Below are 16,412 nucleotides of genomic sequence, written 5' to 3' on the forward strand. Positions count from 1 at the left end.
GATCGGCGCACGTGAAGAGGAGAGCAGGAGACCCGGGCCGCGCTTCCCCTCTCCGGGATCGGCGCACGTGAGGAGGAGAGCAGGAGGCCCGGGCCGCGCTTCCCCTCTCCGGAGCACGTGAGGAGGAGAGCAGGAGGCCTGGGCCGCGCTTCCCCTCTCCGGAGCACGTGAGGAGGAGAGCAGGAGGCCCGGGCCGCGCCGCGAGGGGGGAGGAGCCTGTAGTTTGCAGCTGAGCAGGAGGGCCGCGCTTCCTCCGCGGCGCACGGTGAGGGTGATGGTGCGGCTGGGGATGTTGCGGAGCGTGGGGATTTGGGTGAGGTGGGGGGAGAGAGTGAGGGGCACCGGGAGAGGAGGGGGGGGGGGGTGTGGAAGGTGAGCTGCGGTCCAACTGACTGGGGAGAGTGAGGGGGGGGGGCTGTGTGTGTGTGTGTGTGTGTGTGTGTGTGTGTGTGTGTGTGTCCCCGTCCGTCCCCTTTGGCCCGTCACTCCACCTCAGGCCAATGAGAGGTGTGCGGGGGCGGGCGGCCCAAGGGACCAATGAGATTTCCCCTAGGGACACCGGACATCCAGGCAGGCAAACATACAGTGCTTTCAATTATATATAGTAAGATAACCCTGCTCACCTAATGTAACCATGTAGTTGTAACCATGTATCTGTCATCATATTGAAAAGAAAAAACAAGCGCAAATAATATCACAAATAAATCAATGGTAACACAGATGATATACTATCCTTAATGAGTGCAGCTCCTGACGTAGAATTCAAACCAAATTCAAACAGCAAACGAAGGAGAAACAGGTGCGCAAATCACATCAGGACATGTAAGAAAAAGTAAAAACACAAAATAGTGCAATAATGTCTGTTCCAACGAATAACTTTAGTGCTGGAATTTCTATAAAATTTGCACTCACGTGTTTAACGTGAAATGAAAGCGGTGTGGTTGTTCAAAGTTACCAACTTATATCTCCAGACACGTACTCCAGAGCCATACAAAGGGGGGGAAATCCATATATACAAAAAAGGGGGAAAGCAAAATAGTATAGTACTGTTTTTAATGTTAAAAACACAAGGTATTTCACTTACATAAGTGCCCCTGTTTGTGAGCATTCAGACCACCCTGGGTCATAGTGTCAGACAAGATATTCACAGCAGCAGTATCAGCTCCACGGCTCTCACAGCAGGTACTGGGCTGATTAAAGTTGTCCTCCACTCCAGATGTCATCAACAAGGGCTCCTTAGTAGTCACTGATATCACCCAACGCGCGTTTCCACTGCAAAGTCTTCATCAGGGGCTTATCTAACTTCCCTATCTATTTCCCTCCCTTAAATAGTCTCCCCGCATTAATTTTTACATTTGGGCAGCGTCATGACGTCATCACGTCACGCAGCGCATCACGTGATGCATCGTCATGTAGCTGTTTGCATAATACAAGCTCTGTGGCATACTTGCCAATCATTTATCATATAACCTCATCCTCCCAGTTTCCCAGGAAGAGGTTAGCATAACTTGGCGCAAACCTCGTACCCATGGCGGTGCCACATATTTGTAAATAGAATTCATCTTCAAACAAAAAGAAATTATGAGTAAGGATGTACTCTATGCTCTCTATAATAAAAGATTTTATTATAGAGAGCATAGAGTACATCCTTACTGGGAGGAGGAGGTTATTTACAATCATAACCCCTATGGCGCAAACCTTGTCCTATGGCGGCGCTACATAGACGATATTATTTTTATTTGGGATGGAGCGGAATCTCTTTTATTGAATTCTTGGCCAATCTTAATGTGAATAATTATAATTTAGTATTCACAGAGACACATAGCCCATTGGCTATCCCTTTTTTTAGATTTATTGGTATACATTGAAGATCTGAATATTAAAACCAAGACTAACTTCAAGAATATTGACTGTAACAGCTATATTCTTGATTCAAGCTGTCATCACAAAAATTGGCTGAGGGGTGTCCCCTTTGGATAGTTTCAAAGGATAAGACGAAACTGTACAGAGGTTGCAACCTTTCAGGACCAGGCTAAAATCTTGGAAGAAAGATTTAAGGGGAAAAAGTATGATCCTACATTAATACAAGAAGCAAAAAATAAAGCTTTAAGTCAAGATAGAGTGAGTCTATTAGGCATTACAAAAAAGAAGCAATCAATTAGTAACAATTTTTTGCCCTTTACAGGCATACCCCGCATTAACGTACGCAATGGGACCGGAGCATGTAGTAAAGCGAAAATGTACTTAAAGTGAAGCACTACCTTTTCCCCCACTTATCGATGCATGTACTGTACTGCAATCGTCATATACGTGCATAACTGATGTAAATAACGCATGTGTAACAGGCTTTATAGTCTCCCCGCTTGCGCACAGCTTCGGTACAGGTAGGGAGCCGGTATTGCTGCTCAGGACGTGCTGACAGGCGCATGCGTGAGCTGCCGTTTGCCTATTGGGCAATATGTCCTTACTCGTGAGTGTACTTAAAGTGAGTGTCCTTAAGCCGGGGTATGCCTGTATTACACAATTTAATAGGGAATCAGGCAGAATTCAGAATATAATCCGCAAGCACTGGCATGTCTTAAAACAAGATGCTATTTTGCAAGACTACCTTCCAGAACATCCGCAGGTGGTCTTTACAAAAGCAAGGAACTTAAAAGACAATGTAGCCCCAAGTGCATTAAGAAAGGAATTGTGTAATGATAATGCTACATGGTTACCTGGAAAACTAAAAGGTTTTTTTAAATGTGATAAATGTAAGGCCTGTAGATTTGGGGCTGATAAGACGGATACATTTATCTCTACCAATACAAATGAAATTATAAAAATGAAGGGATTTGTCAACTGTAAAAGCCCATATGTAGTGTACCATCTGACTTGTCCCTTCAATTATCAGTATGTAGGAAGAACCATCCGCCCATTACGGGTAAGGATACTAGAGCACATACGTAATATTACCATTGGGCTAGAAACGCACAATGTGTCTCTACATTTATAAAAAATGTCATCATTCAGACCCCTCCGGACTCAAATACATGGGGATTGAGCAAACAACAGCCCACTGGAGAGGTGGAAATAGAATTCAATCTTTATCAAGGAGAGAATCCTTCTGGATTCATAGGCTGAGAACGCTACATCCAAGAGGTTTAGATGTCGAATTTGACATAAATGCGTTCTTGACCTAATATTGAGGATGTACTTTTGTTCTCTAAGGATTCCTGGGAATTGTGTCATATACCTTGACTTTTTTATGTGTTTTACATGTTTTGTATCTAACATTTATATTTTTATTTTTTAGATGTAAAATGTCTTGGACCCATCAGCATCTAAGGTGTAGATAGGGTTAAATTTGTCAATAATTTGTCATTCCTGTTCAACATAAGTGCATGTCTACTATCTGACATGTACGGGTGTTGAAATAGGAATGATTGTTATAGTATAATTTTAATAGAATATGCCTATTATGTCATTTGCTTTGTATATTTTTCATTGTATAAATTGCTGTAATAATTAATGTATGGCATCTTCATGCCATTTATTTTGTATATTTTATTATATAAAGTACTGTAATAATTGATATATGGCATCATGTTTGTTACATAGATACCTATCTATATATATTTAATTTGTGTGTATAGAGGGCTGTATAAGCCACATTTTTTATGTTGAAATGTTTATATTTAGCACCAATGCGCTTTGTTTTGATGCGTGATGACGTCATGTATGACGTTCCGCCGTCCTAACCTATAGCATGTTGCTGCAAACTTCATGCTAGCTTATACCTGGGAGCTGCAGTCACCTTTTTTGTTCTTTGCCCAATAAAGTTTTGTGCATTGAAGATCGCGTGATGACGCGTCGCGTGTCACGTGTGAGACGTGAAGTGATCACGTCATGACGCTGCCCAAATTTAAAAATTAATGCGGGGAGACTATTTAAGGGAGGAAAATAGATAGGGAAGTTAGATAAGCCCCTGATGAAGACTTTGCAGTGGAAACGCGCGTTGGGTGATATCAGTGACTACTAAGGAGCCCTTGTTGATGACATCTGGAGTGGAGGACAACCTTAATCAGCCCAGTACCTGCTGTGACGGCCGTGGAGCTGATACTGTTGCTGTGAATATCTTGTCTGACCCTATGACCCAGGGTGGTCTGAATGCTCACAAACAGGGGCACTTATGTAAGTGAAATACCTTGTGTTTTTAACATTAAAAACAGTACTATACTATTTTGCTTTCCCCCTTTTTTGTATCTGTCATCATATCTCTGTGCCAGGACAGACGTGAAAATGAGAGGTAACTCTCAATGTATTACTGCCAGGTAACACATTTTATAAATAAATAACTAGTGTCTGATTTTATATTTGTTGCACTTATTGATTGATAACTCTTTGCATATTCTCGATGTTGTACAGTGCTTGCACTATATATAAACAAATATATACAATATTATTACTGTAGGCAGTGCAAATAATAGCATTTATCATCATTAATATTAATTATTGAGGGCGCCCAAAATAGAAAGTCAACATTTAAAAAAAAAAAAATGATTACAATAATTAGGAATTGTTATTAATGGTAAGAGCTCAGAATAAGAAATCCACACCAATATTAACATTATATATATATATAATTACAAATTATAATAATGAATTAATATGAATTAATATCATTATTAATAGCAAGTGCTCAGAATACGAAATACCCACCAATGTTAACAAATACTTTATAAAAAAAAACATTAATAGTAAAAAAACAATCACAATAACGATGAAGTGTTATTAATAATTACAAACTATAATAATGAGTGAATATGATTATTAATGGCAACAGCGCAGAATACGAAATCCACACCAACATTAACAGACTTTATTTAAAAAAAATGAATAGTAAAAAAATAATCACAATAATTATGAATTATTATTCATTAAAAACAATAACAATCAATTAATAATGCATGACATTAATTATTTCAATTATTATTTATGGCAAGATCTCAGAATACTAAATCCGCATTATCAGGCACGTTATTAATTAATATTTATTATAGCAACATTATGTATGTATTTCTTTATTATACAAGCCACCTTTGCACCTTTAAGGGGGTGGAGGACCACATTCCCAGACGGCCACGCCCCTCACCCGCCCTCTCTCCCCTGATTGGCTCTGCGGCTTTTCGGACTGACTGGAAGAAGCCGTCAGCTGCAGTCAGGCGGGTAAGGCCCCGCCCCCTCCCCTACATGGTGCAGTGAGTGGGTATTCTTAAAGGGGCCGCGGCAGCACGCTTCCCTTTCTCTCGCTGTCTCCTGGAAGGCTGTGCTGTGTGATCTCCCTGCCCCACATCATGTCTGACAAGCTGCCTTACAAAGTTGGTAAGGAAATGCGACCCCCCTTTTTTTGGGGGTGGGGGGAGGATGGTATCTGAATGCACCCCAAATACCATGCATGCAGTGTTAACCCTTTAATGCATGCATTGCTGCATCATTAATCCTGTATCTGCTGCAATGGTAATTCAACCATGCATTGCTAATTGTAGTGACTTATTGGGGTGATTTTTATGGGACAGGGGGGGGGGGGGGGTCTCGTCCATCCAGTCAATGTAAGATCTGGGTCATTCTCTCATATTTGCCCTGAAGCTTAGTCTTGGTTTTTATATCAGGGGGATCTGGGTAGAGGATCATACATTCTATGGGAGATCCCTAACTAGAGGGAAGGATCACATAAAAGGAGGGGGTCCCAATCTGTAGGGTCTGAGATCCCACATTTGGATAAAGCTGTCCCCTAACTAAAAAAAAAAAAAAATCCTTGTGGTAGAAAAGTCTACTGTATGGAGGGAAATATTTAAGAAGGGCTGGCTTTCTTGTCACACAGGAATTGGGATCCACCCTGTTATCTGGGTGGATCTTTCATCCCCTTAGGGGAGTTTCCATAGGGTTGTATACGGATAAGCAATCAGAGCTGGGCTACAGATCAAACACTGGCTGATCCTTCAACTGAATTAATAAAACCTCATGTGACATGTCAGATCCACAAAAAAATACTATATATTTATTATTAAACCCCCAAAGAAGGGGTGTAAATGCTTTGTAATAAAAATGCACATTTATAATATATGTATATGATATACTGCAGCCCTAAGGGTTACTGATATAACGGGCTGATCATGGCAGCAGCACCATTGCTGGACTTTACACTGACACCACGTTTTCATTCTACACCGCTCAGCACGCCGGGCGGCTTCTGGGAGTTGTAGTCCCGCAAGGAGGCCGCACTGCTGTGGCGCAATGGCCGGTGGGACTACAAATCCCAGCAGGCAGCGCCGCCTGGTAATCTTCCCTGAGCCTCCACGTGTTGTAACAGGAGATTGTCAGAGGCCCAGGCAGAAGAATGAGATTATAATGTCAGTATTGGGAGATGGTTGGTGCCTGAGGGGGCTGAGCATATCCGGCCCTATCATGGCATTAAAGCAGAATAAACTGCATTTATAGCTTATCTTGCATCTGCGAAGGGCAGGGAGGAATATACTTTTTTACCCTTAATAAATATTATTGCTAAAAAAATATTCACTGGGGGTTTATTAAATAAATCTCTACTTTATTATATTTCTCGGTCGTGAAGAGCTGAGTACACTTTTGGCGCTATCTAAATAAAGACATACAATACAATCGGGCACATGAGTTTAATGTATACATGTGGTGAAAAAATGGCTATATCTATATAACAAACAGCGGCACTCACGAAACGGGTCAATTTCAGCTGGGTGCACTTAATGATAAAAATATTAAACTTATACTAGATCTACGTCTTGCGTTTGTGTGCAGTACATCACATGCCCCAACCCCCCAAATCAATCATATTTGACCTCCGGAGCAGTATTGGTAATTTTTTGTGAACTGTCCGCTCCCCTCACACCTGTACCTTGTAAATCAACCCCAGACTCCCCTCTCCATGTTCCCTGAAGGTTTGACTCCTTGCTGCCAGATGAATGCCCTTTTTGACCGCAAAGTGACCCGAATTTTGGAATATTCTAAGGATTGCAATTACTGGACATTTCACCAATGAAATAAAACGGTGCGTGTGTATCTGTACACACACACTTTGTACATGTGATTTAGCGTTTTCGAATGTTTTGTTACTCTAGAACTCCTAAGAAGCCCCTTATTTTGGGACTCGGTGACATGCAGTATAATAATTACTCCCATTAATATCCGTTGTGAGATCTCTGGGTTTAAACGCCTGTAGGAAACTTTCTAACCTTGTATGCGAGCTGCTTTCTGTCAATATTTGGTTTTCTGGTGCAAAGAACAAAATTCAATCGCGCTCTTAAAATACACAATATCCTTTTTTTTTTTTAAATGTAACTTTCCGGCTTTCGCCAGCCGTAGGAGATAAACATTTTTTTAGTCTTATTGCAAATCTCCCATTAGTCGGGTGACTTTTTTGCAAACCTTAAATTCACATTTTTGCTCCATTTTTTTTCATTTTCATCCTAATGCCTTCGCTTCAGTCCCTCCTTTTTTGGAGGCATGTCGATGACCTATTTCTCCAGGTCATATTAAATATGGCTGTTGGGAAAACACTGACACTGCAGTTTGCAAGCGTGGTAACTTTTTCTAGGGAGGAGATGTAACGACATATTTAAAGGGTCTGTCGTTCGTAGGTCCAAAGTAGACGGTCAGAGATCGCTTAAATACAACAGATTTTTAATGTCAATCTGGCCATCTCATGTGTACAGGTTGTTTTTAATCATAATGTTATAATTTAATATTATAAGTCACACTAATATTTCACCCAGATTTTTAACTCTCTATATCTCTATATCTCTATATATCTATATATCTTTATTACTATTATACACTTTTTTATAAGAAGTATTTATACAATTTGCATGGTAAACACAAGCTTTGGGGGTTTACAGCTGCTCCTGTTAGGCAAGCAGAGAGGGTTCTGGGAAATGGTTTGAAGGCGAATGTTGAGCAGGATACTGCCAGCGAGTGTGCTATGTATTGAAGTCAGACGGGGGGAGCTGATAAAATTAATTTGCTTCTGTGTGCATTTAATTTAATAATAAACCTTTTTGTTTTTCCATCTGCTTTCGCCGCCAGACATCTGCGGTCTCTAATAATAATTAAAAAAAAAAAAAAAGAGAGAGATAATGTGTGCGTGCGCAGTGTGTGAGATAGCTGTGCACCCAGTGCTAATGGCCATCTCTCCCTCCAGCCGACATCAGCCTGGCCGACTGGGGTCGGAAAGCCATCGAGATCGCCGAGAATGAGATGCCGGGGCTGATGAAGATGAGGGAGATGTACTCCAAGTCCAAGCCGCTGAAGGGCGCGCGGGTCGCGGGGTGCCTGCACATGACACTGCAAACCGCCGTCCTCATAGAGACGCTCACTGCGCTCGGGGCCGAGGTATGGGGGGGGGGGGGTGTATGACATCACCTGTAAACATGACATCGGGGTCTGACACCGTATCTGTGTCCTGGCCTTTGAAGTCCCTCCCCGTGTGCTCCATAATTAGAGTGCAAGCTCTGCGGGGCAGAGACGCGCTGTGCCCGCAGCGCTGTAAAAGGGGGCACCGTTTCTCATACGAGGCTGCGGTGTGTAGAGATTCCTCATTAGTGTGTGTGTGTCTCCGTGCTGCTGTCCTTCCCAAGTGTCTGCCCACCCAGCACCCACTTTAACCCTTGCTCTGCTTCCAGGTGCAGTGGTCCAGCTGCAACATCTTCTCCACGCAGGATCACGCGGCCTCGGCAATCGCCAAAACCGGGGTCCCAGGTACGTGTGGGGTGAGGGGTCGCCTTGCCGATGCCACCCTGTCTGGCTATGGCAGGGGTTAAGGGCAGGCTGGCGCTGGCCAGACTATACCCGTACTTTTTTATATAGAGGGGTAGGCTGGCACTGTCGCTGCATATAGTACTGTTCATAGCAGGGGAGGCTGGCACTGTCGCTGCATATAGTACTGTTCATAGCAGGGGAGGTTGGCACTGTGCCCATATAGTACTGGCCATGTTCATAGCAGGGGAGGCTGGCACTGTCCCTGCCCATATAGTACTGGCCATGTTCATAGCAGGGGAGGCTGGCACTGTCCCTGCCCATATAGTACTGGCCATGTTCATAGCAGGGGAGGCTGGCACTGTCCCTGCCCATATAGTACTGGCCATGTTCATAAGAGGGGAGACTGGCACTGTCTGCCCATATATTACTGTTCAAAGCATGGGAGGCTGGCACTGTCTGCCCATATAGTACTGTTCGTAGCAGGGGAGGCTGGCACTGTCCCTGCCCATATAGTACTGTTCATAGCAGGGGAGGTTGGCACTGCCCATATATTACTGTTCATAGCAGGGGAGGCTGGCACTGTCCCTGCCCATATATTACTGTTCATAGCAGGGGAGGCTGGCACTGTCCCTGCCCATATAGTGCTGGCCATGTTCATAAGAGGGGAGGGAGGTTGGCACTGCCCATGTTTGTGTGGCAGGCTGGCACTGCATCAGGACGCCCTATAACTGCCCCTACGCCCACAGTGTTCGCCTGGAAGGGGGAGACGGACGAGGAGTACATCTGGTGCATCGAACAGACCATCTACTTTAAGGACGGGAAGCCTCTTAACTTGATCCTGGACGACGGCGGCGACCTCACGAACCTGGTCCACACCAAGCACCCCGAGCTGCTGAAGGGTGAGCACCCAGAATCCTTTGCAGGCGGTTTGGCCTGGAGGGGGTTAACCCCATGTGCAGCATTCTACCTACGTTTCCAATAACCGTTGTAGGATTTGACACTAGGGGGCAGCGTTGTCCAGATATGTGAGGGTTTTTTCCCGGGATTCCCTTCGGACGGGCGGGTGGGCACTGGTTTTTATGCTTTGTAACGTGCCGCGTGACGCTGTCCCACTAAAGGAGTCGCGCAGGCCGCAGATCTCTTCTGCAGGTAATGTTAAAAAAAAAAATCAATTATAGTGATGGGTTCAATTAGATTATAAGACAAGCGGATACACAATACGAGGGTAACTAATTATCCAATATAAACGGTGAGCATCAATGAACAAATATAAATAACAAGACTTTCCAGCCGATAATACAATGAAGTCGCATAGAATAATCAATAATCAAATGGTGATCAGTTTTGGAACCAATTCTTTCACTACAGATAATATTTGAGTACCGCCGCTCTGTGGCGCGCGTGCTGCTCCCTGGCGGAGGTTTTCTGCTCGTCCTTCAGTGCATACGGGGAAAGAAAAGGGAGAACGCACAAAACGCCATCGAGACGTTTTAATAAAAAATACATGGTGTCCAGAAGTAAAAGCCTTCGCACTTTTAAGGGCACTCTACAATTTAAGTAATAATCCCCGCGGAACAGGGCGTTACTGGATAATAATGCCCTGGCTGGAAGAGTTGAAGGCCCGAGGCGAAGCCGAGGTAACACAGCCAGGGCATTAAATAATAGACACTTTTGTATAGTTGTATAGAATTGTATTTTTTATTTTTTTTTATTAAAATAAAATGGTAAATACATTAAAGCACCTCCTATATACTCACACTGCAGCTATCTATATCCACACACCACATAAACTGTAGCCACATCCAAACGCTGCTGCTGCTGCTACACACACATACAACACAACAGCACCACACACTGCAGCTCTACACACACACACTCCCTCCACAACTCCAACTGTGTCCGGCGCTGAGCTCTGTTCATGGAGGGAGAGGGAGGAGTCACTGCCTGGCTGCAGCTTCCTGACCAATCCCCTGCCCTGTCTCAGAGCTGTTCTGACAAAGGGAAAAGCTGATTGGCTGGAAATAAACACTTGGCAAGCTGCCAAAAATTCCGGGCATTACTGAATGAATAATGCCCGGAATTTTAAGCAATCAGAGAGCAGGGATTTCAATAATGCCCGGAATTTTACAGCTTTAGCCTATAATAGGTGTTGGTGGCGCAAAATGAGAATTAAATAATACCAACAAAGTGAAAATTGTGAATAACCCAGTGAATAAAATGGATTAAAAAACACTTTATCACGTCAATAGCAGCTCTGCGGAACAGAATCCTGAGAAGTTGATGCTCCTTGAACCTCATGTGGGTAAGAAAACATATGCAAGCGCTATGGTGCATTAACGTTTTACTGTAACGTACAAACACAGAGAGGGGAAAAGGACAACACGCAATCTCCCCACTGGTAACAAGCGTCGTGTGACTTCGGGCGCACTCCAACCCTACTTCGGACCCGTCCGCTTCCCGTCTTGTGCGCGCGCTCACGGCTTCCATGGTCTGCTTTTCTCCCTCGCAGCACTTTGGGTCGCCTGACATCCGTGGGTCCAGTTGCCGGCGAGCTAGTATGGTGTCCGCAGAATTCCAAAAATCCCAACGCGTTTCGCCAGTGTGTCGGCTTCATACCATCTTCACAGAACCCCCAGAAGAAGCCGACACACTGGCGAAACGCGCTGGGATTTTTGGACTTCTGAGGCCACCGTACTAGCTCGCCGGCAACTCGACCCGCTGATGTCAGGCGACCCGAACGGCAGGGAAGCCATGCGTGCGGCGGGGTCCGAAGTAGGGTCGGAGTGCGCCTGAAGTCACACGACGCTTGTTACCAGTGGGGAGATTGCGAGTTGTCCTTTTCCCCTCTGTTTGTACATTAGAGGAACACATTAATGCACCATAGCGCTTGCATTTCTTTCCGACATGAGGTTCTTCAAGAAGCATCAACTTCTGAGGATCCTGTTCCACTGAGCTGCTATGGACACGTGATTAAGTGTTTTTTTAATCCATTTTATTCACTGGGTTACGCACAATTTTCACTTTGTTGGTATAATTTACTTCTCATTTTGTGCTGTTGGCACCTGTTGTTGAGTTCTGCGTAGTTGGGGTCTGGGAGACCGCAGGTGTTTTGGCAGCATTCGATTTGAATTTCTCAGTCACTATTTACACTGGCACTCGCCTTACCACATATGTTTGCGCTTTTTATTTGCATATGTAAACGCACTTTTAAGGGGGGAGTGCGGCGCCCACACAGAGGGTCCCGTTAGCTTCTGTAGTATCTGGATCCTTACGTCCGTCTGCGGCTGTGTTCACCGTCAGTGCGGTTAGTTTGCAATATCATCGCAAGATTACCCGCCACGGGCAGTCTGTCGGTAATTAGAGAGCGCGGCGCGTTTGTCAAAATTTGTGTTTTCATTTTCATTCTAAAAATGGGCAAACGTTTGAGGTTCGTTTTTTTAAAAATTTATATTGGGGAAATTGCAAATATCCTTTTTGCTAATATTAGCCGATTTCCCCCCCCCCCCCCCCCCTCCTCCAAATATTCTCACATTTACAAAAAACGATATTTGTACTGTCTCGTGTAGAAAACCAATATTTATAGATATTCGATTCTCCAAGTGTAAAGACTTAAAATGAACCTAGTTATACTCTGGAAAACCAGGTTTCCCGACATGATTCAGGTTAGATCAGTAAGACGGTGTAGTTTTTTTTTCTTCTTTGTTTGCCTTTTTTCACTGTCACTGAGTATCTCTTTGGAAAAGCTCCTAGCTATTCCTATGGACACTTTGTCTTTTAGTAGGGACACTTAGAAACCAAGTCAGGGTTAAAACACCCTGAAGCAAAAAGATGCACCTGGTATTGTATTTTGTATAACTGTATATTGTATAACTGTATTTATTGAATCAATTAAGGGAGTGAGCAAACAAAAAACTACTATTTATCATCTCCACTATAAAATGAGGAAAATGAATTCCACAAGCCCTGATGAAGTGATTGATATCACGAAACTCGTAGGGTTGGCGGTTTATTTTGAGGTTTGGGCGGTAGCCAAACTCCTGAAGTCCTGGTCCCTCTAGTTGTCTGGAAAACGCTGCAGAGGTCGATCACACAGCTGGTGATGTTACAGAAGCACCTGCGTCAACTGCACTGACTGCGCACACAGCACCACCGGCTGCACTGACTGCGCACACGGCAGCACTGACTGCGCACACGGCAGCACTGACTGCGCACACGGCAGCACTGACTGCGCACACGGCAGCACTGACTGCGCACACGGCAGCACTGGCTGCGCACACGGCAGCACTGGCTGCGCGCACCGGCTGCGCGCACCGACTGCGCACACGGCTGCACCAGCTGCGCACCCTGCACCAGCGGCACTGGCTGCACGCACAGCAGCAGACAGACATAAGGATCCTGATACTACAGGAGCTGACGGGACCCCCAGAGCAGGCGCCACACGCCCCCTTAAGTGTGACGGCTTTTATTTATGGACACCGTGTGAGTGTAAAACCATATGTATTTTTTTTTTTATATTAAAACTGTACTTCTCCGGGCGGTTTGTGCGATTTTCTCTTTGTTTTCCTTTCCCCGGATGTCCCTTCTGTCTGCCACGGCCGTCTGTCTCTCCTACCGCTGGATGACACCAACAAGAGACCCATGTTTTATCCAAACTGTCTCTCCCACTTGAAAGTGACACAAACAGAAAGGAGCTATGGCCCTTTTTAGTCCCCAATCATGGTATGACGAGGACACGGGACATGTCTATAACTTTGAATGCTTCGTGACCGAATTGGCTTGTCTCTTCCCGCCCACCCAAAGCGTGATACTGTGACCCATAACTGGTCCCGTGGGGTCTGTCTTCCCACATCTGCCTTTGCGAGATGTCCCCTTAGTGATGGCAGCTCTGTGGCCCTGTTGTCCCCACCCCCCTCACCCTGTCTTCTCATCCTTTCCTCCAGGGATTAAAGGCATCTCTGAAGAGACCACCACTGGAGTCCACAACCTGTACAAGATGATGACCAAGGGGACCCTCAAGGTGCCAGCTATCAACGTCAATGACTCGGTGACCAAGGTAAAGTGTGTCTGTGTGTCTGTGTGTCTGTGTGTCTGTGTGTCTGTGTGTCTGTGTGTCTGTGTGTCTGTGTGTCTGTGTGTCTGTGTGTCTGTGTGTCTGTGTGTCTCCAAAAGAAATGACCATTGGTGGTCAAAGATGGAACTCAACTGGATTCCAAGAGACGTCCATGACGAGGACCGAAAGTAAGATGGGAGAATGGAATCAGAAAATCGTGTTGGAGAGACGTGGAGAAGTACTGGAGAGACATGATGATGATGATGATGATGAATCCAGCCGGTAATGGTTCCCCCCCCTCCCTCTCTCTCGTCTCCCCGCAGAGTAAGTTCGATAACCTGTACGGCTGCAGAGAGTCTCTGATCGACGGGATAAAGCGTGCCACGGACGTGATGATCGCCGGGAAGGTGGCGGTGGTGGCTGGATATGGGGACGTGGGCAAGGGCTGTTCGCAGGCGCTGAGGGCGTTCGGAGCCCGCGTCATCGTCACGGAGATCGACCCCATCAATGCTCTGCAGGCTGCCATGGAGGGTGAGGTTGGGGGGCCGGAGGGTGTTATTTATCTTTTTAATTGCACAATTTGCATGCATTTTATAAATACTTTTGCTGGGCGCGTGTACGTATCTTATAGCTGCTTTTGTGTCTAGAGAGATGGTGTATCCAAGTCTTGGCGATCAGCAAGAAACTATATACAGTGATTTATAAAATAATAATCCATAAAGCTGAATCCTTTATTGTAGCTTTGGATCCGAATACATTTTTATTTGCTTGGGGATCTATCTTTATTCTCCCCCCCCTTGCTAAACTACTTAAAACTGTGTAAATATGTACAGAGCTATTTATACGTGTGTGTTTTGAAGGCTGACGGCTAGTTGGGTAATTTTATCAGTGTTTCCAGGCAGGCTGCGTATTGTATGTAACGTGTATCTGGCCTCGGGCTCCGAGCCACGAAGCTTCGGTAAATCCGGGCGCATGACGGGACGTTACCTGGAGCGGGCGTGATGTTGCCGCGTATCCCCCGCAGCTAATTATATGCAAAGCCGCGTCCGTTCTACATCTCATTAGCATAAGGTTGTTGTGGCAGAGCACGGCTACCTTCCAATAACGTTGACGGTAACTACTGTGTCTTAGTGTTGCTCTGATCCACGTCAATGTGTTTAGCTCAACTATAGAAATAACGCCATGTTAAACTATGCCCAACTGCGGTCCCATTGAGACCCTATAAAAACCATATGTCGGTGTCTGGATGTGAGTAACGTCCCGTTTAGGTATGACCTCACTAACCTAACATTAAGGCTGCGTGGAAGGGCCCGCTCACTTGTAGCTGGAGCGATACACGGCCTATAGGACTGCCCGATGGGAGGCGTCCCCGCGACGTCGTGTGAGCAATTAGCCCTCATTGGCTGAACCGCGCACGTGACTCTGCTATTGCGTGGCAAAATCAAATTTATTTGATTCCTCGCGTGCCCCATCTCGCTCACCCCGGTCTATGGCCGCGCTCATTGCCTTGCGCCATTTTTATTGCGGCCGTGGTTACCGTGGGCGGGGCCTAAGTCTTCGCATGAACCTTTAACGGGCTTTAGTGGATATTCGTACTCGTTTGCACGTCATTATCACTAACGGACGGTTTAATTACCGCCACGCCCTTTACGAGAGAACGCGGCTTATCGTCCCGTTATTGTGCTTTGAAGATGCGTCGTTGGTTTTAACGTGACATTAAGGGACTAAACGGTGCAATGGGAAATTTTGCCGCGACCAAACCAGTGCTATGCCGGCGGCATAACTTACCGGCTGGACGCAGGGCATCTCGCCACGCGCGCTCCGCCATCTTTAAATGGCAATGTCCCAAAACAAGCTTTGCGTGGCCATGTTTAAATGTCCCGTGAGGGCCGTTTACACACGGCACGTCGCAGTGGGCGTGATCAAGGACGTGTAGTGGTCCCGCGAGGGCGGATAACACATGGCGCGTCGGAGTGTTCGACTTCGCTGACACTGGTATAAACACTCTCCTTGTGACCCTTTTTGCCCCCAGGTTACGAGGTCACCACCATGGAGGAAGCCTGCAAAGAAGGGAACATTTTCGTCACCACTACAGGATGTTCGGATATCGTGGAGGGGAGGTAAGGACAGAGATATGGGGGGTGGGGGGGGGGTTGGGGGCAGAGAAACACTAGGCCCCAATGGGATTAAACTGGGACCACTGCGCTGGTGCTTGGTATGAGGCGCAGGACCCCTCATTTCGTCTAAAACATTGAATTGCTGCGTCCCTTAGAGACCCCCAAACCAAGCAATGGCTGTGGCCTATTCAAGGGGTAAATGGGGGTGACTGACACAAAGTCCGTTTGTAAACATAGTGAGCTGAGACCTGGGAGGGGGTTTCATTTCTTCTGTGTGATCTCACGATGTGCTGAGCAGGAGTTTGCACAGGCAAAGCCCCCTCCTCCATCTTTATTGGCTTTAACAGGGGGGACTAAAGGTTGTGTATAACACCCGCCTCACCCCCAAATTGTTAAGAGACAACAATGAGCAGACCATTCTTCATTCCCCAAGAAGCCAAAATGGCCAAATATTTGCATGTGCTATGGTTACGTTT

The 16,412-nt window shown here is 45.6% G+C and overlaps 1 protein-coding gene across 1 annotated transcript in view; it reads left to right on the top strand.

Moving 5' to 3' along the window:
* The first annotated feature begins 5,206 nt into the window (after nucleotides 1-5,206).
* Nucleotides 5,207-16,412, top strand: part of AHCY (adenosylhomocysteinase) — a 16,154-nt gene continuing 4,948 nt past the window's right edge. Inside the window, exons 1-7 of the mRNA XM_075571209.1 lie at nucleotides 5,207-5,364; nucleotides 8,213-8,403; nucleotides 8,694-8,769; nucleotides 9,516-9,668; nucleotides 13,710-13,822; nucleotides 14,143-14,350; nucleotides 15,852-15,939. Of these exons, the coding sequence (XP_075427324.1) occupies nucleotides 5,337-5,364; nucleotides 8,213-8,403; nucleotides 8,694-8,769; nucleotides 9,516-9,668; nucleotides 13,710-13,822; nucleotides 14,143-14,350; nucleotides 15,852-15,939 (857 nt within the window). The 5' untranslated portion in view covers nucleotides 5,207-5,336. The remainder of the gene's footprint in view (nucleotides 5,365-8,212; nucleotides 8,404-8,693; nucleotides 8,770-9,515; nucleotides 9,669-13,709; nucleotides 13,823-14,142; nucleotides 14,351-15,851; nucleotides 15,940-16,412) is intronic.

This window comes from Ascaphus truei, chromosome 15 (genome assembly GCF_040206685.1).
Source record: "Ascaphus truei isolate aAscTru1 chromosome 15, aAscTru1.hap1, whole genome shotgun sequence".
In the NCBI taxonomy this organism is placed as follows: Eukaryota; Metazoa; Chordata; class Amphibia; order Anura; family Ascaphidae; genus Ascaphus; species Ascaphus truei.